At 39.6% G+C, this 25,776-nt stretch overlaps 2 protein-coding genes across 4 annotated transcripts; both read left to right on the top strand.

The window, feature by feature from the left end:
• The first annotated feature begins 84 nt into the window (after positions 1–84).
• Positions 85–2,519, top strand: LOC131231751 (pentatricopeptide repeat-containing protein At4g02750-like). Its single transcript, XM_058228055.1, has 2 exons — positions 85–1,707; positions 2,136–2,519. Exons 1-2 carry the CDS (start codon positions 85–87, stop codon positions 2,517–2,519), a joined length of 2,007 nt encoding a protein of 668 aa, XP_058084038.1.
• Positions 2,520–15,139: 12,620 nt separating this feature from the next.
• LOC131231059 (protein REDUCED WALL ACETYLATION 3-like) lies at positions 15,140–24,911 on the top strand. 3 transcript variants are annotated; one of them, XM_058227146.1, is made up of 16 exons: positions 15,140–15,640; positions 18,532–18,623; positions 19,648–19,748; positions 20,218–20,352; positions 20,453–20,509; positions 20,595–20,667; positions 21,282–21,440; positions 21,933–22,082; positions 22,198–22,453; positions 22,550–22,671; positions 22,848–22,934; positions 23,037–23,125; positions 23,465–23,527; positions 23,631–23,687; positions 24,137–24,233; positions 24,325–24,911. In XM_058227146.1, the coding sequence occupies exons 2-16, from the start codon at positions 18,570–18,572 to the stop codon at positions 24,487–24,489; spliced, it is 1,665 nt and encodes a 554-aa protein (XP_058083129.1). In that variant the 5' UTR covers positions 15,140–15,640; positions 18,532–18,569; the 3' UTR covers positions 24,490–24,911. The 3 variants fall into 3 exon arrangements, with proteins under 3 accessions (XP_058083129.1, XP_058083131.1, XP_058083130.1); XM_058227148.1 differs by lacking the exon at positions 19,648–19,748 and having other exon boundaries at positions 15,152–15,640; XM_058227147.1 differs by lacking the exon at positions 19,648–19,748 and having other exon boundaries at positions 15,157–15,640; positions 20,215–20,352.
• The last annotated feature ends 865 nt before the right edge of the window (positions 24,912–25,776 follow it).

A 25,776-nucleotide genomic window follows, 5' to 3' on the forward strand; every position in this document is an offset into this window, starting at 1 on the left:
CGGTTCGAATCGTAGGACGACGATCTCATCATGTGGGCCCTAGTGGGCCCCACTTCATATCATCTTCCAACCAGATTTATTACAATGCTCGGCATCACCGATGGACATTGTTCTTCCATGTTCGGCTCTCTCTTGATTGCCACCTTCAATACCTTCGACAGCATTCCTTCGCTGTCCTCGAGTCATCTGAACGCCACAATCAATGACCACATCCGGAATGGACGTTTACTCGATGCCTGGAAACTGTTCGATGAAAATCCTCAATGCCGGAACGTCTGTTCCTGGAATTCGATGATGAATGGGTACATCCGGCACGATCGAATTCGATGCGCGCGTCGACTGTTCGACGAAATGCCCGAGAGAGATGTCGTTTCTTGGAACACCATGTTGGCGGGTTTCCGTCGGGCTGGTGATTCAGAGCAAGCCATTCAACACTTCCTGCAAATGGAGAGAGTGGGATTGAGGTCCACAGAATTCACGTTGTCGACGGTGATTAGCGTAGCTTCCGAGGCTGGTTGTGTAATTTTGGTCCCACAGCTTCATGCTCGTGCAATCCGTTTAGCATTTGAATCGAATGCATTTGTAGGAACGGCCTTGATTGGAGGTTATGCGAATTTGGACGATTGCATTGCTTTACACCAAGTGTTTGATGAGGTTTCGTTGAAAACTGTTGCCTTGTGGAATTCATTGATTTCAGGTTATATGGATTTGGGATTCGTGGGCGAGGCTCGTGCTGCTTTTGAGACAATGCCAGAACGGAATATAGTTTCTTGGACTAGTTTGGTTAATGGGTATGTTTGCAATAGGATGCTGGATGAAGCTAGTTGCTGCTTCAATAGAATGCCTGAACGAAATGTGATCTCATGGACTGTGATGATCAGTGGGTACGAGCAAAATGGGCGGTTCTTTGAATCTCTAGAGTTGTTCCTCTCAATGCGTGAATCGGGAATTCAGCCAAACCAGTCTACTCTCTCTGCTGTATTGAGTTCTTGTGCTGGGTGCTCATCTCTTCTCATTGGCAGACAAATCCATGTGTGCATCTTGAAATCAGGTCTGCCGGTTGATGTGGTCTTATCAAGCTCTCTTGTTGATATGTATGCAAAATGTGGGGATGTTGATGCAGCAGTTCACATTTTCGAGTCCATGGAGAACAAGAACTTGGTCTCATGGAATTCGATAATAGGAGGTTATGCGAGACATGGCCTCAGTGCGAGAGCATTGGAGCAGTTCAAGAGAATGACAGAAGATGGCCCCAGACCTGATCACATCACGTTCGTCAGTGTGTTATCAGCATGTGGCCATGGTGGATTGGTGGTAGAAGGTGAAAGATACTTCGCGTCAATGGAGGGAGAGTATGGCATCAAAGCAGGGATGGAACATTACACATGTATGGTGGATCTCTACGGCCGAGCAGGCCACCTAGATAAGGCGGTGAAGTTCATAGAAACAATGCCGTTTGAGCCCGATGTGGTCATATGGGGCTCATTGCTTGGTGCTTGTGGTGTGCATTCGAGCTTGGAAATTGGGTCACATGCTGCGAAGTCAATACATAGCTTGGAGCAAGACCATCCAGCTATCTATATGTTGCTGTCGAAGATTCATGGCGATAGAGGAGCGTGGGACAAAGTAATTGAATTGAGGGAGATGATGAAGAAGATGGGAGCTAAGAAGCAAAAGGGAAGTAGTTGGGTTGAATCCTCCTTTGGTGTAAGATGATACAGTTTGGGTTGGCATTCTCAAGATTGCTCGGCAGAAGTTCTGCCTCCGGCTGCCTACCTTGTTGGGAGAAGAATCCCTTCTCGACCACATACCCCACAATATCGAAATCAAAAGAAAATAGAGAAAAGATGCAAAATACAACAAACAGATTTACATGGTTCCCTTTCACGTCCACATATTCACGCCGATCCACCATGCTCAAAGATAAAGAAAAAAAAAACGAAGAAGCAGCTCTCAATACAATGATACCTCTCTTTCTCACGACAAAATATACATTTTACCCCAAATGAAATAGGGTTTACATAAAATACTATGTGGGCTACACCCCCAAACCCCCAAGCAAGGGGCCACTGCCCCTGCAACCCCCAGTGCTTAGTGCGAAGCTCAACCTGTGACAATGCTGGCTGGATGAACAGTACATCTCTGATGATCAAGCTCCATATATCCTAACATGCCTAGTGTCTGCCCCTCCTTTACTCGGTCTTGCGGCCAGCTGGTGCACTTCTTCCAGGTGGGTAAGAGCGAGTGATACTAATCAAGATTCGGGGGAAGAGCCAGACGTGCTTTGGAGAGATGTAATATCCGGAAAATATGGTGCATTGGACAGAGGATGGTTTCAGGTATTGGAAATGGTTCGAGGGGCTCAGTGGTGTGGAGGGAAATTGGCAATGTGGGCAGACGATATGATGATCACAATAGGTTATTGCCGAATATTGTTGGGAAGGAATTTAGAAAGGCAGACAACAGTATTTGCGGTTGGGAAAGGCGAAAGTGTTGTTTTTGGAGGGATGCCCGGTTAGGCAAGGCTATAGCTCCATCCTATCAGGGCCCATTTGAGCTAGCTATTGATAAGGAGGAATGGGCTATAGCTTGGAATGTGAGATTGAGGATGAATTTATCCGAGGAAGAATCAGGGCTGCTTTCAAATCTCCTTAGCAAACTGAGTAAGATGCATATTGATACCAAAGGTAGATGGTGCTAAATTTTGGTGATGGGTGGCAAACGGCAAGTTCTCAGCTAAATCCTTCTTTTGGTTCTTAACAGAGTGGAAAGGCGTATCACCTCCATGCAAAGGTTTGGATGGCCCGGTCCTCCCAAGGGTTAAGGCATTTGCTTGGGTCCTCATGGCTAAAAATATCCTTACATTGGATAATATGAGGAGGAGAAAGATGGTTTCACCACATGTGCATCATGTGCAGGGAGGATGAAGAATTCATGGACCGCCCGTTCTTTCATTGTGTAATGGCTAGAGAGGTGTGGATTCTCTCTCGATGAGTCGAGCGTGGGGTTACTTTGATTTTTAATAGCTCAATTGAAAACACAGTGGAGGAATGGTTAGGTGGTCCCTTTAAGAGCCACAAGGAATCACTATAGAAGATGTGCTTGTTTTGGGACCTTATGGGGGGTGTGGAAAGAGAAATGCTAAAATCTTTGAAGATAGCACATTAAAGGCTGAAGCTATAAAAAGAGGATTCTCCATGTGATTGTGAAACATACAAAAAAAGAAAAGAAAAGACAAACAAAGAGAAAACAGAAAAATTACAAAGGCTGCAGCCCAACCCATAGAACTACATTAGCAAGGGCCGAAGAGAAAACACCCATGGAGGAACCACGTTTATCTTGGAAACATCTATTATTCCTTTCAGCCCAAATAGCCCACAAACTACCCAAAAGGAACATTCTCCACCTCTTCTTTGAGGCCGCCACTTGGCCTCCTTCATGCCATTGAACAAACAGGTTAGCTATCGACTTTGGGAGTACCCAGCTGACTCCAAAATGCTCCAGTACACTCTACCAGAACTCCCTTGAGAAGGGGCAATGTATAAATAAATGATTCACTGTTTCTTCTTCTCTCCAACAGAGATAACATTCATTGACAATGATAAGACCCCTTCTCTTCCACCCCACCAGCCAAGCAAACGCCGACACCTTCGATGGAGCACCATAGGACCAAATCGCTTGTCAAGGCAGGAATTTTGAGGTTTACCCCAAAGTTATCCTCCCCACAAGCCAAGCAAATGCCGACACCTTGTGAAGTGCGCATTGTCAAGGCAGGTATTTTGGGGTTTACTCCAAAGCTATCCTTTTGGAGAATTGGGAGTGTTTGTAGATGGGTGGGATAACCATATAATCGTGGTTGTCTTTGTAAATATGTGTTTTGTAAGCTCATATCATCTTGTGGTGGGCCTGATGTTAGAGAGGTGTTCAGCAATTTTGTGTATGTTGTGTTTGCTGAGCACTGTCATATAAAATTTCGAGCATTTGGATGACCATTGTTCTTAGTGAATAATTCAATCATGGAATCTAATCAACTGGTTTGCTCCCAGTTGAGAGTTTTTTGGGGAACTTGGAAAGAGAGAAAGAACCGGATCTTTAATTACTTTGCATCATCTTAATGTACATTCCATTAGTCCAATTCAAGAGAAAAGCTTTGCCCATGAATCAGGTCCAAGCCAAGAATTCTAGCCCATTATTTTCAGCCCAAGCACATTCATGATGTATGGCTTTGAGAACATGTTGCAAGCATAGAGAAGGAAAGTGGTAGACTGAGTGAAAGATACCTCGTTTCAGCACTGAGGTCTTGGTATTGATTCCCTAGTGAGGGTGGCTAACAGTGAAGCGTGAACTGACAGTGGGGTGTACTAACAAGCTAACAAAAAAAAGAAAAAAAAAAAAGGAAAGAATTTGAAATTGAAATGTTTCTTGGAAATGTTTTTTGTTTTTGTTTTTGCATGATTTTAATTTCTTTCCTTTCCTTATCTTTTTATCCTAGAAAGATGTTTCATGCATTGAGGACCTATAGTTGTTATTAATGTATTTATAAAAGATTGATGTAATTGGTCTATAGGACCTATTTTACGATGAGAAGAGATTTCATTTTTTTAGTTTAAAAAATAATAATTATTTCATGCAAATTTCTAGTAGAAAAAAGAGTTGAGTGAATCCTCTTTGTTTGTGAGTGAATCCAAAAACTACACTGTGCGAGGGATTTTCAATTCAACAGCACCACTTCGTGATTGCAGAAAATTTCCGTTTTGATAGGTCCATTGCTTGCAATGGTTTTTTATACTTCTAGTTAATAACTGTTTTTTATAACTTTCTTGGTAATTCATCATCAACTCTGTTTTAATTATACAAAATTTCATTCTATTATGATTTTTTAGCAATATTATTAAAACTGTTGAAGTATAGTTGCCTGAAGTTGACAGTTTTTTGGAGACTTTTCAAAAGTCCTAAAATCATCCTCACTCGAATTTATATTTTCTTGAAATTGACCATTTTCTGGACAATTTTCAAAAGTCCTAAAATCATCCTCGTTCAATTTTTTATTTTTATTTTTTAAAATTTAAAATTTTTGTTTGAAACAAGACTCATTAAGGTTCATTTTAGGCCTTGAATCACCTCAATCAAAGTTGTATTCAAGAAAATATACTAAATTTAAAATTAGTGTATTTAAGACATTCATTATAGTCCATTGCAACCACATCGGGCTGCATCACATCTATAGAGAAGGTTACACGAATCATCAAATGCATATACTCTAGTGGTCCTTGTGAGATGGGAATTTTAAGGGGTTTCAATGTTAGATCTGACGGCCGATTAGAGGACTACGAGGAGAGAAAAGGTGGGCCTTGGAGAAGAGAATTTCTACAAAGCAAGAGTCCCCCACTTTTAAAGGGATTGGTTGAACGAAAGTTAACACGAGAGAGAGGAGGCCTTAGGTGATTTTTTTTTTTTTTTGAGTTAGCTTGTTAATCCACACCCATGTCAGTACACACACTCCATGTTAGCCACCCCCACTAGGGATTGATACCATGACCTCAGGTGTTGAAACGTGGTATCTCCACTCAGTCTGCCAGTTGAGCTATGGATCTGCGTGCCTTAGGGGAACTTGAATGGGTTTCCCCATTGCTTTGGGCCATCGAAAGCTAATTTTTGATGAACTTGAGTCCGGAGCGATAGTTAAAGATGACAAAGGTGTTGTTAGACTGACTTTTGGTGGTCCCATGAGGATTAAGAATTTCAATGAAAGTGGAAGCCAGACCTCTTTATTGCTCTTTCTTCTTCTTTTCTTTCTTTTCAGATCCATTTTGTGGCCTGTTAATTGTGGAAAGCATCTCCTCGAGCGAATTAAGTGGAGTTCCATTGTCTAACACAAAATTGAGGCTCCATTAACCATCTTTGTTTTCCTTACTCGTACACTAGTCATCGTGATCGTTGTCATAAACTAGAACTTGGTTAGTCACGTAGTTACCCAAATTGCAATTCGACTAATTCGGTTTTGATTTTGTATTCAGAGTTTGATAATATTTCAAACTCACCTAATTTTTTTTGGGGTAGGCTCATTTTTTCTGCTTTTTCAAACCGCTAGATCATAATTCGTATTTGCCTGATTAGACGTATGGTACAATGCTCTGGCACGATGTAGTTTGTTCTAATTAACATAATCAGAAGTCATAATCCAAGAAATAAATGCCCATTAATCAGACGTTAGGAGGTCAGGATCATCAATCAACCAACTTTTAGATGGTTACCCATCTATGATATGTCCCAAAATTTGAGCATTTTAACTTAATGGATGAGAAAAAAATGTACAATTTCCACCGTCATACAATTTTCTACTGCCTCTATGCTGCCATGTAATGAGAAATGTTCACATGAGAACTGATTGTCATGGGAACTCATGAGCACTTTTTAATAAATGATGTGGGCACAAAATCTTAACGGTCCACTAGATAAGTCATCTTATGAAACCCTAGAGCCTAAAAGTTAGTCTAATTAAAAAAAAAAAAAAAACTGGTGGGCCATAGTAAAGTGAGAGGCAAACCAAGGGAGGGAATTTCCTCTCATCTTGCTGTGGCCCACCGGAATTTCCTCCTCGGCTTCCTCTTCAGATCTTGGATGAGCTATTCTCTTAACCACTTATCATGTACCCTGGAATAAAGAAATGACAATAATTTGTCAAAATTCAAGGAGTTCAAAAAAAATGGTGGCACATATAGCATTTCTAGTGTTGTTTGTTACACATTGACACATGTTATGTAGAGCACTTAAAGATTAAGATGACAAATGTAACATTATGGGTCTTGTAAACTTAGATGGCCACACATGTGGTGCATTTTACAAACGTGACACATGATATAAAATATTACGACGCATGATATAGAACATCATTTTCATGCATGCACCAAACTAGAGACCTACTTTTCTCACTTTTATTTCATCATTTAATAGTATTTTTCTTTGATTCATGTGCATATGGATAAGACAAATGATTTGTCATGAACAGCTAATGCCTTTACTTGTATTCAAATATACACCCTAAAAAAAAAAAAAAAAGCCAAATCAAGTTGAATTTAAGAAACAAGCCTGATTTTGATAATCTAACTCGGACCTAAGTTGACCAGCCTGGATTGCAAACTATGATTGTCGTTGCCATAGTAAAAGTTTCTTCAGCTAGGTTGATAAAATCATATTGCATGAATTATTGATAAGGACCCATCCTTAGCAAGTGGACAATTAAAGACCAACATGAATAAGAGCTAGTCATACATTATTCCCATCATGAAATATTGTCCCCATGGACCAAAAATCCTCTCCATGATACATGTGGTTTACCTTCTATGATACAACATTTCAAGTTCTCTTATTAGTAGAGAAGTTAATGGTTTGACCCACATCTCAACGACTCGTTGACTCAGTTAGATTCATTGATACTTAGTCGAGTCACAACTCAGCTCACCCTCTATTCTCAATACCGACTCGTGGTGTCTGACTTGATCAGAATAGAATAAGTCTGAATCAAGTCATCCGAGTCGCAACGGACTCAGCTGAGTTATCAATCCATTAATTGGACGGCTGGATTAAAGATCAAGCAGGCACACGTGTTTCTTTTACACGTTCTGTTTCATCATACAAGTGTGGTCCACCTAATGATTAATGTACACGTATGTTGTGAATCGTGTGAATCGAATGTCAGAATTAATGCATTCAACGAATTTTGTACACAAAAGAAGAGAAGAAAAGGACAAAGCTTAAGCTGGACCTTTAATTGAGAGAAGAAAGTGGGACCCAGTAATCGTGTGGTGGCAACGATTTGTGTCGGTGAGACTCGCTCATTACTAGCCGCTAATAATAGTGGAAGAATTACAAGGTCCTCAACATGATGATGACGCGGACGCGGTTTCACTGGTCACAACACCAGCCAGCTAGCTGTTGTCAAACGACGCGGATTGCGTGACGTCCTACCCCCACCCGTCTCTAGCCACGAACGGGCAGTTCTGCCGGCGGGTCCACCGTCATCTATCTACTAATCCACGCCGTCCATCCATTCTCTCAGATCATTTAGGGAGATCAAATGCTCAAGAGTACCACATCACGGATGACTCTTGCATTTAATGCAATCAAGCTTATTGTTTGGTGTGGTCCACTTGAGCGTTAGATCTGCCATATTTTTGTATATGTAGATTAAAATGATCTGAGAGAAGGGATGGACGGAGTGGATTAGCAAACAGATCACGGTAGGCCTGTCCACAGAACTGCCCGTTCGTGGCCAGAGAATCCGCGTCCGGTGTCAAAGCTATGTGGGACCACCGAAATGTCTGTGTTTTATCCGGATTTCCCGTCGAAAGCCTTTTGGCGGGAAACATAGGTGGGCTCAACGTGATGTTTCGTGAGAAATCTACTCTGTCCATCCATTTTGTGAGCTTATTTTAAGATTTGAGACCAAAAGTTATCAAGATACAAGACTGAACTAGGCCACACTAAAGGAAAATGTGGGTAGAAAAATTAGTATAGCTGAAACCTCCAACGTTGTAACTATTGGACTGATTCAAAACTTACATGGCCTTGTGAGTATTTCAACTGTGGATGTATAACACACCCTGATCCATAGCTCAAGTGGTAGATTGAGTGAAAGATACCTCGTTTCAACACCAAGGCCTTTGTATCGATTCCCTACTAGGCCCTAGTAGGGGTGGCTAACACTGAAGTGTGAACTGACCGTGGCTGTACTAACAAGCTAACAAAAAAAATAAATTAGTAGGCCCTAGTAGGGGTGGCTAACACTGAAGTGTGAACTGACAGTGGTTGTACTAACAAGTTCAAAAAAAAAAAAAAACTGTGGATGTACAATACTCATTCGCCCACTTGAGTTTTGTATCAAGCTATTTTTAGCACCATGTCTTACAATGATCTAAAAAAATGGATTGATTTCTCCTAAACATTTGGATGGGCTCCACTTAGGTTTTCAGCGAAGTTCCACTTTTGTAGTAAATTTGCGTGCGTTTCACACACCTTGTTTATCCATTTTTTCAACTCATTTTAACAATGAGCCTTAAAATTAGGTAGATATAAAGCTTATGTGGACTACATCACAGGAAACAGTGGGGGTTAATTAACCACTTGACATTGAAAACTTAGCAAGGGTTATAGATGTTTTTGGACCAAATTGATATTTATGTTTTTACATCACCATGTGACCTTGTGAACATGTTGGATGACAAATAAATATCATATTGGGCCCTAGGAAGGTTTTAACGGTGGGTGTCATTATCCCCACTGTTTCATATGGCGTCATCCACTTGAGCTTTGGATTTGCCTAATTTTTAGGCTCATGCCCAAAACTGACATGGAAAAAGCATGAACAGCATGGATAAACACATATAATGATAGGCCACACGGATTCAAGTCACAAGGTAGTCAGGTTACCAAGGAAGGATATTCAGTCAATATTCTCCAGGCGGGGTCAAGCGTCGGCAAGAAGTGGATGTATTTGTTTTACATCTACATTGTAGATCCATTTTGTCAATTCATGAGCCCTAAAATGAAGTAGATCCAAAGCTCAAGCAAATCACACTGTAGGAATAATAATAACCTCTGTTGAAACCTTCTTAGGGCCTACTGTAATGTTTATTAGCCTTCCACTCTATTTATAAGGTTACACAAACATGAATGAAGTGAAAACAGAAATATTAGCTTGATTTAAAACTTTCCTAGCCCTTAATTAAGAAGCTTTTTATGGTTGGCATTTGTAAAAAACTTGTTGATAACGCTACAAAGACCTGGATGAAATGACCACAAAAGCATCGACTTGATTCAAGATTTCAATGATTTCCTAAAAGTTTTTAGTAGTTAATCCCACTGTGTCCTATTGTGGTCCATTTGAGATTTGGATATGCTTCATTTTTTAAATTATACCCTAAAATATAGGTGAAATGAATGGATGGCGTAAATGTAAAACACATGCATCGTGGTGAGCCCCACAATCAAAGATCCCCAAAGCCGCATCCATCAAATACTGCCTCATCAGAGTGCTCAGTACATATGTGGGTAAGACGTGACAAGATTTGATTAGTAAGCTCAAGACTATCAGAGATGGGCCATTGGAAAACCTTAAAAAGGCTTGATGCATATTAGCTACTGTCGGCTTCAGTAGTTATCTCACTGCTGAGTGATGTCATCAGCTTCTATGGCCCCTCCAGGATATGTGTTGTATACACAATATCCATCCATTTGGAGAGATAATTTTAGGTCATGAGCAAATGAATGAGGTAGATCCAAAGCTTGAGAGGATGCCTCTAAAAGAACAGTGGGACAGTACCACCCACCATTAAAACCTTTCTAAAGCCCACCATAATATTTATTTGAGATCCACCCTGTTCATAAGTCCACAGAGATATGGAGCACGGGAAAACTTAAATATCAGCTTGATTGGAAGTTTTTAATGGTAAGCGCCTTCATTGTTTTTTTGTGGTGGGTACACCTGTGAGCTTTGTGTCTACTTTATTTTTTGGCTCATTCTCTTGAATGATGTCTTTAAATGAATGAACAATATGGATGCAATTCATTGTAGTGAGGCCTACAAAAACTTGCTGACATCACTTCGGCAGCGATAGGTCTAGTGATTGCATCTACTCAGCCTGTCTCTAGCCCTAATGGGCAGTTCTGTGGGTGGGCCCGCCGTGATGTACTGTTTATCCAAGCCATTCATCTCTTTTCTCATATTACTTTAAGAAATGAACAAGAAAATGAGACATCAAATGCTCAATTAGACTTCCACAAGTGGAAGCGGATTGCTAGAATACCAAGTAAACTCTGTGAGGTCTACCATGATTTATATATTTTATTTTTACTAGATAATTTTAGAGCGTGAGACAAAAAATGAAGCATATACAATGTTAAAATGGACCACACCACAAGAAACAGTTGAATTCAATATCTACCATTAAAAAATTATTGGGAGCCATAAAAGTTTTGGATCAAGCTTATATTTATGTTTTAGTTTGTCCATTTTGTCGGATCATTTTGGATTCGGATTGCATCCTATCCCGTCGGTCTCTAGCCATGAACGGGTAGTTTTGTGGGTGGGCCCACCGTGATGTGTTGTTTATTGTACCGTACGTTTATTTTATGAGAACATTTTAAGGTATGAGCTCAAAAATAAGTTGATCCAATGCTCAAGTGAACCATACCAAATAGTAAACTTGGGTCACATTATATGTATAAAACATTAAATGCAAGAGTCATATATAGTGTGGTCTACCTTAACCTTGGATCTAACTCACTGTTAAGCATATACATTAAATTTTAATAGTAAAGAGATAGACATAATACATCATGGTGAGCCCGCCCACAAATTTGCCCGTTCTGTTAGAGATGGTCTTGGCTAGAGACCGGCTAGGTAGGAGGCAATCCGTGTCAGATCATTTTAAAGCAAGGGAAAGAGCGGGTATTGAATGCATGAAAAGCAGTACAAAACTAAGTGGACTACAGCTGATGTATCTGCACAAAGCATTAAATGTTAGTTGCATTCAATTAAATGCAAGAGTCATCTATGATGTGGTCCACTTCAGCGTTCGATCTGTCTCATTTTTGCTTCGTTGCCTTAAAATGATACTAGAAAAAAGGGATCGACGGCTTGAATGTACAGATACATCACGGTGGGCCGCCCACAGAACTGCCCGTTCGGAGCTAGGGACGGGCGGGGTAGTACGCAATCCGGGGCTTGAGGGGGTAGGACGCAATCCGCGTCCCCAAAACGGGCGTGGCTTTGATGGATTTCCGGATCCACAAAGGTGCGTGAGACCCTGACTGTCCAGGTCACCTTAATGTGTTTGACTATATCCATGCCGTCCATCTATTAAAACTCATTTTAAGGCACCAACAACAAAAAAAGTAGATGTAAATCTTATATGAACCATAGTACAGAAAACAGTAATTAATTGACCATTAAAATCTTCCTATGTCCACAAAAGCTTTGGATCAATATGATATTTGTGCCGTCCTTTTGTATGAGTCTTTGTGACCTTATCCACAAATTGGATGGCAAGGATTCCATGAAGTTTTTAATGGTGGGGATTCAATCAAGACTGTTTTCTATGGTGTAGTCCACCCAAGATTTGGGCATTCTTCAGTTTTAGAATCAGGCCTTAAAATGAGCTTTGAAAATGGTTGGACGGTGTGGATTTAAGGCACATACATCACTGTGAGTCCCACAGTCAGGAACCCTACCCACATTGGTGGATCCGGGCTCTCTCCTAATCCACTCCCGTCCAAAAAGGTCCGGCCCATCTCTAAGGTGCCCGCCAATTAAATTTTTCCACATCATCTCATGACCTAGGCACCCATCCATGTAACCTCTTGTTTCAATTGAGTTTTAGATCCATTTCCTTTTTTATGGCATATTCTAAAATAAGCTAAAAAAATGAATGAACAAATTAAAATTTTCACAAATATCGCAAAGGCCCTCATCATCCTTATCCAATGATGTTTATGTGTCATTCATACCATTAATAACATCATTTGTACTGGGATGAACTCAAAATATAGGATTCAAAACTTTTCTGGCCACACAAATATTTGGAAGTATAGAAGTTCAATTCTCACGTTGTTGGTCCATTGAGCATTGTGTTTGATTCATTTTTAGCCTCACGTCTTGAAATAAACTTATAAAATTAATAAATAGGATGAATTTCTCGCAAACATCACAGTTTTTGGCCTCTTGTCCTGAAATAAATTTACAAAAATGATAAATAGGATGAATTTCTAACAAACATCACAGTGTGAGCAAAACCACTGAATCCGCATGCATCGAGTCCCCGCCTCAGAGGTACAGTGTGACCTTCCTTGCTCACGGATCACTACCAACAACCGCCAATGAATATAAAGAAAATGCTCTCGATGTTAGTTTTGCATCATTAAAAACAATGGTGACTCATCTTCAAGCCATTCCCGCCATCCAAATTGCACGTTGCTTTATGGATGGGCATACATCTAAAATCAACCTCATCAATCAATCCTAGCCATCCATTGGTGTTTGCCACATACACGGCTAAGTAAAATGGTCAGTGGTCCAAACTTAAAGAAAAAAATAACAAGGTTAATATTGCCTTCTCCATTGGTTTGGAGGCTTGGACAGTCCAGATTTCGGGACAAACATGCCATGAGCACGTTTGAAGTGAGTGAGTACCACGTGGAGATCCATCTCATCCATTAAATGGCCGCTGTATTTCGACTGCAGATCCTAAAAATCAGTCTAATCCAAGAATCCTGCGGGCCACACCATAGGAACGGTATAAAATCATACATAAAAATTCTAAAATGAATGGCGTGATTTTGTGATGGGTTAGATGAGTGGATTGGATTGCATATACCCAATGCGGAGGACACAATGCACGATTTAGAAGATTTTAAAGGTTGGGATTACATCGCGACACGTGGATGGGGAAGTCGTCACCGACAAGTCATCGCCGACGCGTATTGCATGCTAGCCCAGCCAATACCGACGTGACTACGAAGCGGATTGGCTGGGGGAAACGGATTAACTACTGCCCTGCCACCAGCCAATGGCTGCTGGTCGGTGCTCTGTGGGCCCAACCATGATGTATGTGTTTCATCCATGCCGTCCATCTATTTTTATAAATCATTTTATGATATGAAACGAAAAATAAGATATATCCCACTCTCAATTGGACCACATTATAGGAAACAGTTTTGAATGAATGTCGACCATTAAAAACCTTTTGGAGGCCACAAAAGTTTTGGATCAAGCTGATCTTTGTTTTTTCTCTTAATATTAGTCTGTATGACCTAATCAGCAGATTGGATGTCAAATAAACATTACAGTATGCCTTGGGAGGATTTTAATGGTGGATATCAATCACTATTGTTTTCCTATGGTGTGGTCCATCTCAGATTTATATCCGTATAATATTTCGGATCAAGCCTAAAAAGATTTTTCAAAATGTATGAACGGAATGGATGAAACACATACATCACAGTGGGGCCCACAGAGCACCGACCACCAGCCACCGGGCTGGTGCCCGGGGGAGTAGCCAATCCGTTCTCATTGGCTGGTGTACACATCAGCGATCTAGCTGGTGTGTTGACGTCAGCAAGTTCTATGGGTCCATCATGAAGTAAGTGTTATATCCAAACCGTCCATTCATTTTGCGAGATCTTCATAAGGCTTCGTCTGAAAATTAAGATAGATATAAAGAACAAGTGGACCACACTACAAAAAGCAGTGGGGATTGAACGTCTACCAGTGAAACCCTTTTTGGGGTCACGGAAGTTTTGGATGGATATGATATTTGTTTTTACTCTTCATCCAGGTTTTTTTTTTATTATTTTTTTAACCTTATTAACAGATCGGATGGAAAATAAACGTTATATTGGGTCTTACGAATGTTTTAACGGTGAAAATCATTATCCCCGCTGCTATTTATGGTGTGGTCCAGTTGAGTTTTGGGTATGATTCATTTTTTTTCTAATGCTCTAAAATTATCTCAAAAAATGGATGAACGGTGCGGATACAATAGATACATCATTTTGGAACCCATGTAACTTTGGTCTCCTTTGAACCGTTCGTACAACTCGAAGCTCGAGGAGCGTCACCGCTACTCTTCGCACGACACGTACCCATGCCAGCTATATCGTACACCAGCCAATCCGCTTCCCTGTGGGACCCACCGTGATGTACCTGTTATATCCACTCCGTCCATCCATTTTCCAGTTCATTTTCTGCATGATCCCAACAATTAATCAAATCTAAACCTTAGGTGGACCACACCACAGTAAACAGTAGTGATTGAACGTCCACCGTTGGAAACCCCTTGGGTGCCACAAATTTTGAATCATATTTGTATTTTCCCTTCATTTGTGTGTGACCTAATCAATAGGTAGGATAGCAAATAAACATTACAGTGGGCCCTGAAGTTTTTAATCCATTCAATCATCACTGTTTTCCTGTGATGTGGTCCATTTGAGATTTCGATCTGCCTCATTTTTGGAATAATTTAATAAAATGATCTCAAAAAATGGACGTACGGAATTGATAAAATAAATACATCATGGTGGGGTCCACAGAACCGACCAGTAGCGACGTTCGTGCTGGTATGAAACCCGCAAGCGATTTCATTTTCTAAATGGTGCAAAACTAACATTTTGGTTTTTAATTTTCAACTATCAACATCCCACGTGGCGCTCGACTATCGAAAGTTACCCCACGCCAGCTCCAGCGCAAGTTGCGCCAGCGATTTCGAAACGAACGAAGAAAGGGTAATCTCGTAATTTCACAAACTGTAAGCTGTGAACTTGAAGAACAACCCCAACATTCCTCAACTAACTACACTCAGCTAATCCTCGCCTCTTTTGAAAAGAAAAGAAAAGAAAATTAAAACACCGACACGTCTGGATAAAAATACCGACACACTCTCTCTCTCTCTCTCTCTCTCTCTCTCTCTCTCCCCAGCAGAAATCTAGGGTTTGAAGAAGTGGACGAGAGCTTCTCTCCTTTATCAGATCCGTCTCTCCATTTCACGGCAAATGCTCCTGAATCGACAGAAGTTTCTAGCTCTCTGAGATCTCCTCTTCTCGAACGCAAATGGTGACGATCTCCGGACCTCTTACGCCCGGCCAGGTACTTTCGATCTGAAGGAAACTCGAATTCCTCCTATTCATCTGTTTTTCCGTCTCTGTCTTTAGATTTCTGTATGCTGTGGTTCGGATCTTGATTTTAGATGGAATTGTAGAAGGAGAGGGTGGTTGTTTGTGTTAGTGTCGTTTTGTGGAAGTGGAATGCTGCTGGATCCGTGTAGTGATTGGGAGCTTTGATTCAGTGGGGATGTCGTGTAGATGGGAGGTAGACATAAAGATCTTTGAGATCGGATGATGGCGTCTGGTCGATTGGCAGCCACGGGATAGATGGTTAATGTGAAGTTGGCTGAAAAATGAGCAGTGCTGACAGTTAGGATTTTATGGTGACGATAACTTATAGGATGTAGTGGCCCACCAGATCTATGATTCGTGATTGCCTTACAGACATTTGACACATGTGTTGTGGGTATTGCTGTTCTAGGAACTTCTATGGAAGGCACATCATGGCAGCATTTTCTCTTTTATGGAATTTGTGAAGATAGTTGACATGTGATTTCTTTAAAAGTAGTTTTATATATACAAGGGAGATCTGTTGCTAGTTGTAATGCAAGTAGATCAAGGAAGAAACTTATTGTAATGAAATTCAATGTACCAGATTGAAAGTTCAAATCACATGAGAGAAAACAAGCAATGACTGTGAGCAAGCTCAACAGTCCTCTAGTCTTGTACTAGAGATCACCACTCCCCCTTAACACACTATCATAGAGAAACAAGACAACTTGCTCAAAGAAAATATCATTCAACGATGTCTTATTTCATAGGGCCCGTGCCTCTTTTTTTTAATAATGAGTGTTTACTAGGTTTCCTCCTTGAGAAAATCTCTAGCATAAACTAAGGAATCTAAAATAAAATTCCTCGCTAGCCAAGATATCTAAAATAAGAAAACCCTTAAACACGAGAATCTAATAATATTTATTTACTAGCACAGAGATATTTTTCCTAACATAGAAATTTGAAAGAAAGGAATTAGAAACAAGCTCAAAAAATGGAATTGGGCCTTTCTTGTGCACATGTGTCATGCATTGCAACCTCGAATTGTGAAAAAGGGCTTCTTCATGAGTTTGTTTCGCTACTGTTGACTCCGATAAGAAGACATTCACCAGTTTAAGTGAAGAAATGTATAACTGGAACCACCTCAAAGTCTAAGGGCCTGTTGAATGTACCACAGAATAAGAACTGAGAATAGAATGAGGTCCATCCTTGCAGTTGTGGAAGTGTTTGGCAGATCGTGCAAGATACAGATGGCAGTAGGCATTAGAGCTCCAATATAACAAAAAACCGTCACAAGATAAGAATGTGATGATAATGGGTCAGAAGTGTTCTCATGGTTTCTCATTTGGGCAGTGGATTCTGTCTGGCTGCATTCTTTAGGTACACCCAAACTGGCTGTGAAGCTTGTATTAACTTCTCTTTCTTTTATTTTCTTCTTGCTTCTTTTAAGCATTTTGTGTCTGAGGTAATGATTATGGGTTGGACGTGTTATCATTGTTTCTCATTATGGGCAGTGGACACACTGTCTGGCTGCATTTTTAGGTAGACCCAAACTGCTGTGAAGCTTGTATTATCTTCTTCATATATTTCTTTCTCTTTTCTTTTCTTTTTTTTTTTTTTTTTTTTGGGGGTGTTCTGTTTGAGGTTATATTCACCATCCAAAGCTTTTGGACATTGAAGTGGAATCTGGTGTCTGTTTTTCTTTATTTGAATAGTAACATCTTTAGTTCATATTCACAAGAAGAAACACTGAGTTTGAGAATTGAGAGTTTTGTTCTGCTTCCTACTAATTGACTCCTCAGTCTCATGAAATGCTTGGATGAGCTCTGAGGGGTCGTCCATATTGGATTTGAACGCCTTTGTGTTGGTTGATTTGATGCTAAGACAATACCTGGTGAGTTTTTATTCATGTTAGTGACTGTTTTCAACTGACTGATAGTTGATGGATACAGTTTTGAGCCAAGCAAAGTCCATCGCTGGGTGGAGTTTCAACTTTAAGCATAGGAAACACCTTATAACCAAACAACCAACAATGCTCGTGTTCATAAGACTATCTACTGTGGCGAGAGCTTTATCTACACCAGAATCTCAATCTCAGATTGTTCCTCAGATATATTTAATTCAGCAAACCATTCATGGAGGTTGTATTATCTTCATATTCTATTTTCCTTATTTGTGGTAATCGATCATCATTATTATTTCAAAATTCTTTTTTTATCAGCATGGACTGGTGATCCAGCTAATCCATGACTATGCAATTTCTTTGGGTTAGCCTAACGTTGTTTCAAAAAAAACATGGCTTGGTTCTGGCTAATCCAAGACTATCCAATTTCTGTGGGTTAGCCTGACATTGTTTCTAAAAATGGCTGGCTTGGTCTTAAAGCCACAAGGCTGATGTACTTCAAATGGTCACTATAGCCTATTTGTATGCTCATTAGTAGACTGGTCATCCCTTCTTTAATATCGCTTAGCATCGTTTTTTTCCCCTTCTTTACCATCGCTTAGCATCTTCATAAAAAAACTTGACACATAAATTTCTATCTAGACTTTAAATATCATTGTTTCACATGGTTTGCTTATGCAATGGAGATGAGAGGGTGTATTTAGTTTGGAACAGTTAATATTATTACTTTTGGTTGTTAGAATAGTTAATTTTCTTATCATTGGAAGAAAAAAAAAAATGACATTGATTGGTCAACAAGAGCAAAGTATATTAAACACGGCGTGCAATTGATACTTGTGTCACTTATTGTATTTCTTCTTTTAATTTCTGGGAAAGAATCTGATACTGTTCTGTATGAATACCTTTCGTTTTCTTTTCTTTTTTTAACAAATAACACCTGGTTCAATATCTGACAAAGTTCTGCCATATGCTTGTTGCAGGTGTCATTTTTCCTTGGAATCAGCCCAATATTTATAGCATGGATATATTCCGAGTTTTTGGAATACAGGAAAAACTCAATTTCATCCAAAGTGTGAGTTACAACTTACAATCTTCTAAGTCTAAATTTCATATAACCCTTGGTGAAAGAAACCAAATCTGCATTATCTTTTCAATTAAATTGGCCTCAGTATAATAGTATTATGCTTCTCATACTGAATTGATCTTGTATTAGTGCAGGGATTTTATGTATCAGCCTTGCTTGTTGTAGAGGCACTAGCTTCTCCTTTAGGAATTTGGTTTACTATTCACATTCTGAGATCATATGTACTTTTGTGACACGTCATCGCTCAGCTAGTATCAGATCTTTACTGGTTTCTTAGTTGCCAACAGAGAATACAGACTAATGTTGATGGAGAGATGCTACATAAGACATTGATGGCACTCTATCACTTATGATGGGGAATCCAAATTCTAGAGAATGGAATATTTACAGTATCCTGATTATATATGCTTAATATTGATATTCTGATTATGTAATGTTCTGATTATATATGCTGATTGGGTTGTAGGAAGAACTTGGGGCTTCATACAGGAGTGGGGCTGATATATTTTGGGTTGTAAGGGTTTGGTATTTCCTTGCTGTTGGGGGATGGTTGGATTTTATTCTTTTCTTTTCTTTTTTCTTTGTCACCTGTGCACTGTGATTGGGTTTTATGAATGCATTGGATGTAATGCATATGCTAAATCACCCGACCAAGAAGTGTAACAGTTTGCAGTGTTAATCGAGTTGTCAATATTATTTTATGACAGCACTTACGCCAGATGGTTCCAGCTCATCATAGAACGTCTGCCAAACAATCATGAGAATAAGCCGACCCCAATAACTGGGAGAATGCTATGTTGATCAGTCAAGGAACCGAGTCAACATGGCCTAATTGTGTCGATCAGCCACTTAGCCCATGCTTCAGATTTTATTTTTTTTCATTTTTCTTTCTATAAAGAATGTTTATTTTCTTCTCAGGAGAAAAAAACACAGCCTTCTCAGCAATTTTGTTTCTTGTTTTACTTGGGAGGCTTATGTACTGATTCAACTCATCTATCTGTTTGCACCTCAGACCTGCATCACAATGCACTGGAGTGTTGCTAGCTCAGATGCATGTATCAGGAAGTGGCTGTTGGTATCTTTGGCTACCACAGTAGCTCAATGGGTGCTGAAGTATGACAATCGTAACTTATATTGTATCAAAATCTTAGGATGAATGTGGTTCATTATTTTAGTTTCCATCAATTTTGCTCCATGCTTTGAGGCATTGATCATGCTGTAATTGTTGTTTAAGATGATGTAGCATTTGCTTATGCTTGGTACATTGTAGTCTGGTCTATTCATAGATACTCTCCAACTTATCATGCCCACGAGGAATACTGCATTTTCTTCTCTATTCATAGATACTCTCCAATTTATCATGCCCGTGAGGAAGACCGCATTTGCTTCTCTCATGTACTCAATTTGGCACTGGTTAGAAGTCAATTATTTGAGAATGCCTGTTGCAGACTTGTGACTTCATGATCTGTGACCTTTGACCTGTAGTTGTGCACTTATACTCAGCCTCCATCTCATGGTGTATTCTGCCCCTATTTATAGATCTATACTAAAACTGAACTCAAATTGATTCATTTTTTAGTAGGCTTTCTGATATCAATCTGGTCGAGTTGGGAAAGGAGACAGTTAAGGAAGATGATAGAGCTGTTTTATTGGAGGGAGGGATCAAACCTGCTTCTCCTAAAGTTCACAACTCATCTGTAACGTCACAGCTTGTCAGGTTTGCCACAGAATGCAGCTGACTTCTTCAAATAAATATGAAGCTTTGTCTGTTTATTTTAGCTAACACAAGTGAGATATGCTTATATACTGTTGTTCAGATTCTTTCTGATGGATGAGTCATTCTTGGTTGAGAATCGACTGATATTGAGAGCAATGTAAGTGATACAGTGCTTGAATTTTCAGATCATAATTATTTCAAAATTCACAAAATGTTGGCTTACTAAAGTTATTCACTTTCAGATGTGAATTTGGAGCTCTTTTGAGCTACTTCTACTTGTGTGATCGTACAACTCTCTTTGGGGAGGCAAAAAAGGTGTGATTGTATTCCTTTTCCCTGCACTGGCCCATCGTTATTGTGGATTTGTACAATCTTTAAGCCTCGTTTAGGAAGTTCAGATGGTGTATCTTGTGTGCCACCAGGAGGTCAAACATTGAGAATCTCTCGATCATGATATGCTTGGTCAAACATCGTTATAATTATTAAATTGATGGCGCCGACCTTTTCTCATATCTGCTGCACATAGAAACAAGTCTTTTTTTAAAAGCAATTTTAAGGGTTAAGTTATTGGAGTGCTGCTGTAATATAGTTCCTGTATTCAAGTGAAACTCGTAGTTGTTCATGTGAACATTTGGGAAAAAACACTGGCTAGAAATCGTATTCATGCCTAAAAGGATTATCAAACTTCATTAAAATTTCATATAATCATAATATGTTGGTCTCCAAAGAAAATTGGATAGTATGTATGGAACCCCAGAAAAATCCCTACAAATTCTATATATTCTTTCTGGCATTGCCCTGATTGTTTCAAAGATTTTATTTGGAATGGGGCTTGGATATTAGGAACAGGGTTCTATGAATGAAACTGTGATAGTTATCAGCTGCATTCAGTTTATCTATTCAATGTTAACCATCATTTTCCATTGCAGAGTTACAATCGGGATCTGTTCCTGTTTCTCTACTTTCTTCTCATCATAGTTTCGGCTATAACTTCGTTCAAGATTCACCATGATAAGTCGCCATTCTCCGGCAAATCCATACTTTATCTGAATAGGCATCAGACTGAGGAATGGAAAGGGTGGATGCAGGTTAGTCGTTTCATATATAAACAATCTTGTGAGGAGCAGCAAATGTGGCCATACTAAGCATGCGTTGTCATGCATGTAATTTTCAATTGCTTGTTTAGATTGTCAGGGTGAATAATTTGCAACTCCTTTCTTGGTTACCATTTCTCTTTTAATGCCAAGTTGCCAACACTTAGCAACCTGATTTTTTAGTTGTAAAAATCATCCGAGGAGTTTTATTTTGTATGCTATGTCAATACTCCTGGATATTTCCATTTGCACTGCTGCTCTCTTGGACCTATCTATGATATAAGAGGAGCACATTTATCATGCTTGAACACGCACAAATGCAAACTGGTTAGATGCCTAGTTCCTCAAGATTTCGTTTCAACCACCTAAACCTGCATCTGATTCCCTGTAATTTTACAAGCTGCATTGCATTGAGTTTAAAGATTACAATAAGATTAGCATTGCCAACCCCATGAAATGGACCTTACATGAATTTGCTGATGGTAGGTATTGTTCTTGATGTACCACTACTTTGCTGCGTCAGAGATTTATAATGCAATCCGCATGTTTATCGCTGCCTATGTATGGATGACTGGATTTGGAAACTTTTCCTATTATTATGTCCGGAAGGATTTCAGCCTTGCACGGTTTGCTCAAGTAACCAGCTTTTAACTTTGTTAAATACATTCTACTTTGTTATTAGAGTAAAAATTCATCCAGACTTGTATGATATGCTTTCTTTCCCTAATTTATCATTACTCTTGCTGAACAGATGATGTGGCGGCTTAATTTCTTTGTGGCATTTTGCTGCATAGTCCTTAATAACAACTACATGCTATACTACATCTGCCCCATGCACACCCTTTTCACTCTTATGGTTTATGGTGCCCTTGGGATTCTAAATAAATACAATGAGATTGGATCTGTCATTGCTGCGAAAATCATTGCCTGTTTTTTGGTGGTTATTCTGGTTTGGGAAGTTCCTGGTGTATTTGAGTTGATATGGAGGCCATTCACATTCCTTCTTGGTCAGTAACCTGCTAAAGTTTTATTTCCATGTTACCTCACTTGCTCTGCTTTTATCTTGAAGATGCATGTTTTGCTGAAGACACACAAACATGCAGGTTACAGTGACCCAGATCCTTCAAAACTAAAGCATCCCCTCTTGCTTGAGTGGCATTTCCGCTCGGGACTTGATCGCTACATATGGATTATTGGCATGATATATGCTTACTATCACCCAACTGTAAGTCTGACATGGTCATTTTGCAGTGTACGAAGATAAATATCTTTCTTTTACTATAAAACTTCGTACTTGATATGTGATTTCCTTGGGAGTTGTTGACCTTCTGCTCTTCTCGATCGTAGGAGCTCTCCTCTTTGGGTCATAGCTAACATGCATTTACCCGTTTGTTAAAATAGGTTGAGAGGTGGATGGAAAAATTGGAGGAAACTGAAGCAAAGATTAGAATATCCATTAAAACAACTATTGTGACAATTTCATTAGTGGTAAGCTGCAAAAGATCTGTGATTTACATATACCTGTTGAATGAGATTATTTCATTCCCAATTTTTCACGTCTGATTCACGCCTTTTTGTGTAATTTTTTAGATGGGATATTTGTGGTTCGAGTATATATACAAGTTGGACAAGATCACTTATAACAAATTCCATCCTTATACATCATGGATCCCGATAACGTATGTATTTTCCCCTAGATACTTTAAGGCCCTTTTTGGTATATGCCTAAAAATGAGTTTGTCACATTTTTGTTAACAGTAATTATGTATTAGAGATCTCGACCCTAATACATAATCACTGTTAACATGTATTACATAGTTATTTTTAATTAAAATGAGTTAAAACTCATATTTAAGCTTCTACCAAACACGGCCAAAACATTATTTTAAGTTATATTATTATATACCTGGCATAGCTAGTTACTAATGTGCATTTTTATTTATTTATTTATTTATTTTTATTTTTTTGGTTTTCCTTCTTCATCTTCTTTTTTTTTTTTTTTCCTATTTGTGAATCAGTGTCTATATTTGCCTGAGAAATTTCACTCAGCAGTTCCGCAACTTCTCTTTGACTCTTTTCGCGTAAGTGGCCTCTGATTCAATGACTGTTTTGAAATTTGGTTTCCCTCCTGGACAATCACCCAGTTGGGCCAAACTTAATAAATTGATTGCCTTTGGTCATTAGATGGCTCGGAAAGATAACGCTGGAGACCTATATCTCACAGATTCACATCTGGCTAAGGTATTCGTGATTTCATCTCATCGTTTACTTTATTCCTTTTTTTGTCATTTATTCTGTTTTTTATTCAACCCACAAATATGCAAATGGATGTGAGACTAGTGTGCATGTTGTGGAACTGGCAAACCATCATCAAGAAATTTGAAAAATCGATAATTGTCAAGCCATGAGACCGAACTCAGTGATTTCACATCTACTGGCAGTCATCTTTGTGTTGATTGCATGGTATGTAGTCACACCAGATGCCGGAAGTATTACAAAGGAAAACTTTGATGTGCACCCTGCATTATGTATCCAGGCCTACATTTCATATATGTCGGTGTATACATGTAAATACGTGTAAGCAGAGTATAGATGTGCACTGCCCATGCCAATTTGCTTAAGTGAATTAGTATAACTACGAGATTTACTCTTGTAAGCATGATTTGAGATCTTCCTCCATGAACTTGCAGGTCAGGCATTCCTGATGGACAGCCCCGATGGTTACTGTCACTTATCCCCAACTATCCAATGCTAAACTTCATGCTCACCACGTCGATATACATTGCGGTATGTATGTGATAGAGCTTAAACAATCTCATACTAATGGTTGAGACCATCCTAAAGACGACTCATTTTGTCAACCAATGCTCGTGTGCAGATTTCTTACCGAATCTTTGAACTGACAAACACATTGAAAACGGTGTTTGTGCCAAGTAAAGACAACCAGCGCCTTATGCATAACATGATGGCGGCGGCAGCTATTTCGATCATGTTATACTCCTTGGCGTTTGTTTTCCTCCAAATTCCACGGATGCTGGTGTAAGGGAAAAAATAAAAGAGTTTGGCGGAGTTGTATGTGTCTATGAGCAGAATTGTCCTTTTTCTCCTTTCTAAAGAGAAAAGGATTGTGTTATAGAGACTGCCTGCTAACATCTGCAAACCAATCTGAGAAACAGGCATGAGAATCCCAGGGTTGAAGAATCGAGGTAGCCAAAATTCAATGAGCTTACTCTTTCAACGGGTCGTACTCATGGATGCACCTGCAATAGAAGACCTACGGTGATGGGAAGTATACATGCATACAAGATGATGCACTGTTAGCCATAGCCACTGCAGTAAAGATAATTTTAGATATTGTCAGCCATATTATTCCATGGTTATCTGATGTATATAAAATGGTGGTGCATTAAATTCGGGTATCTGTTTTTGAGGTAGTGTATATTTTATTTATGATGATTTCCCACACACACAAAAAAAAAAACTTGGTCTTGTAATTTTCATGCTCGGAAAGCATGCTTAAACAGTTCATGCTACATTCTTTTGCTTGTAAATGGAATTCCAAGTTTGCTGGGCAATCTGTGCGTGAAAGAGCTGAGAGCATTGTTCAAGTCAACCGAACCTGATTGACCCAACCTGAGTTCGGGTCAGGTTGTCAAGGTCCTTGTGTTGGGCTCAGTTTGGAAAATGCATTCCAATTTGAATTCAGAATGGGGTTGGGTTGAGAAAATACAGGTCTGGTGATATCAGGTTTGGAATTATCAGATTTATTTGGATCGGACTGCAGATTTGGTCCTCTTGAGGTTGGGTTAGGCTGGGTCAACTCTCGACCACACCCAACCCACCTGAGTTGCTCCCCTACTTCTAACTAGAGGGGATTCTCGTGAGATAAAGAAGCAACAGATAACTACATCATGGTGCACCTTGTGCTGGCTGTGGGAAACCAGGACCAAACAACGGGGGCTTTGTTTTTCACAAAACCAAGAGAGATGATCTAGTGGACCAAGTGTATGAAAAACTTCCAAAGCCTCTCATTTGAACTGATTGGCACCCACATCAACTACCTGGACCGCCCATTAGGTTCAGTCCACTCCTGTTACTCTCCAAAAATCACAGCAACACGATGTTCCTAGGCACCCATGAGTACCTTACTTAAATGGATGATCATAAATCCATCCATGGAATTGTATGGCACTGATTAGCGTATTTTGTTCTCAGGTTAGCATATGAATAATGGCCTGGACCTGGCAGATAGTCCATACTCATATATGTATGGGGACAAATCCAAATGCAACCATGTGCATGGAAGGCCAGCTGGCATTTATCAAGCCCA

Source organism: Magnolia sinica, chromosome 17 (assembly GCF_029962835.1).
Source record: "Magnolia sinica isolate HGM2019 chromosome 17, MsV1, whole genome shotgun sequence".
NCBI classification, from domain to species: Eukaryota; Viridiplantae; Streptophyta; class Magnoliopsida; order Magnoliales; family Magnoliaceae; genus Magnolia; species Magnolia sinica.

Coding starts and splice junctions, on each gene's coding strand:
- LOC131231751 (XM_058228055.1), top strand. CDS start 85: ATGCTCGGCATCACCGATGGACATTGTTCTTCCATGTTCGGCTCTCTC. Junction 1,708..2,135: donor GGGTTGAATCCTCCTTTGGT/GTAAGATGATAC, acceptor CTGGATGAACAG/TACATCTCTGATGATCAAGC.
- LOC131231059 (XM_058227146.1), top strand. CDS start 18,570: ATGGATATATTCCGAGTTTTTGGAATACAGGAAAAACTCAATTTCATC. Junction 23,126..23,464: donor ACATCATGGATCCCGATAAC/GTATGTATTTTC, acceptor TTTGTGAATCAG/TGTCTATATTTGCCTGAGAA. Junction 23,688..24,136: donor CAGATTCACATCTGGCTAAG/GTATTCGTGATT, acceptor ATGAACTTGCAG/GTCAGGCATTCCTGATGGAC.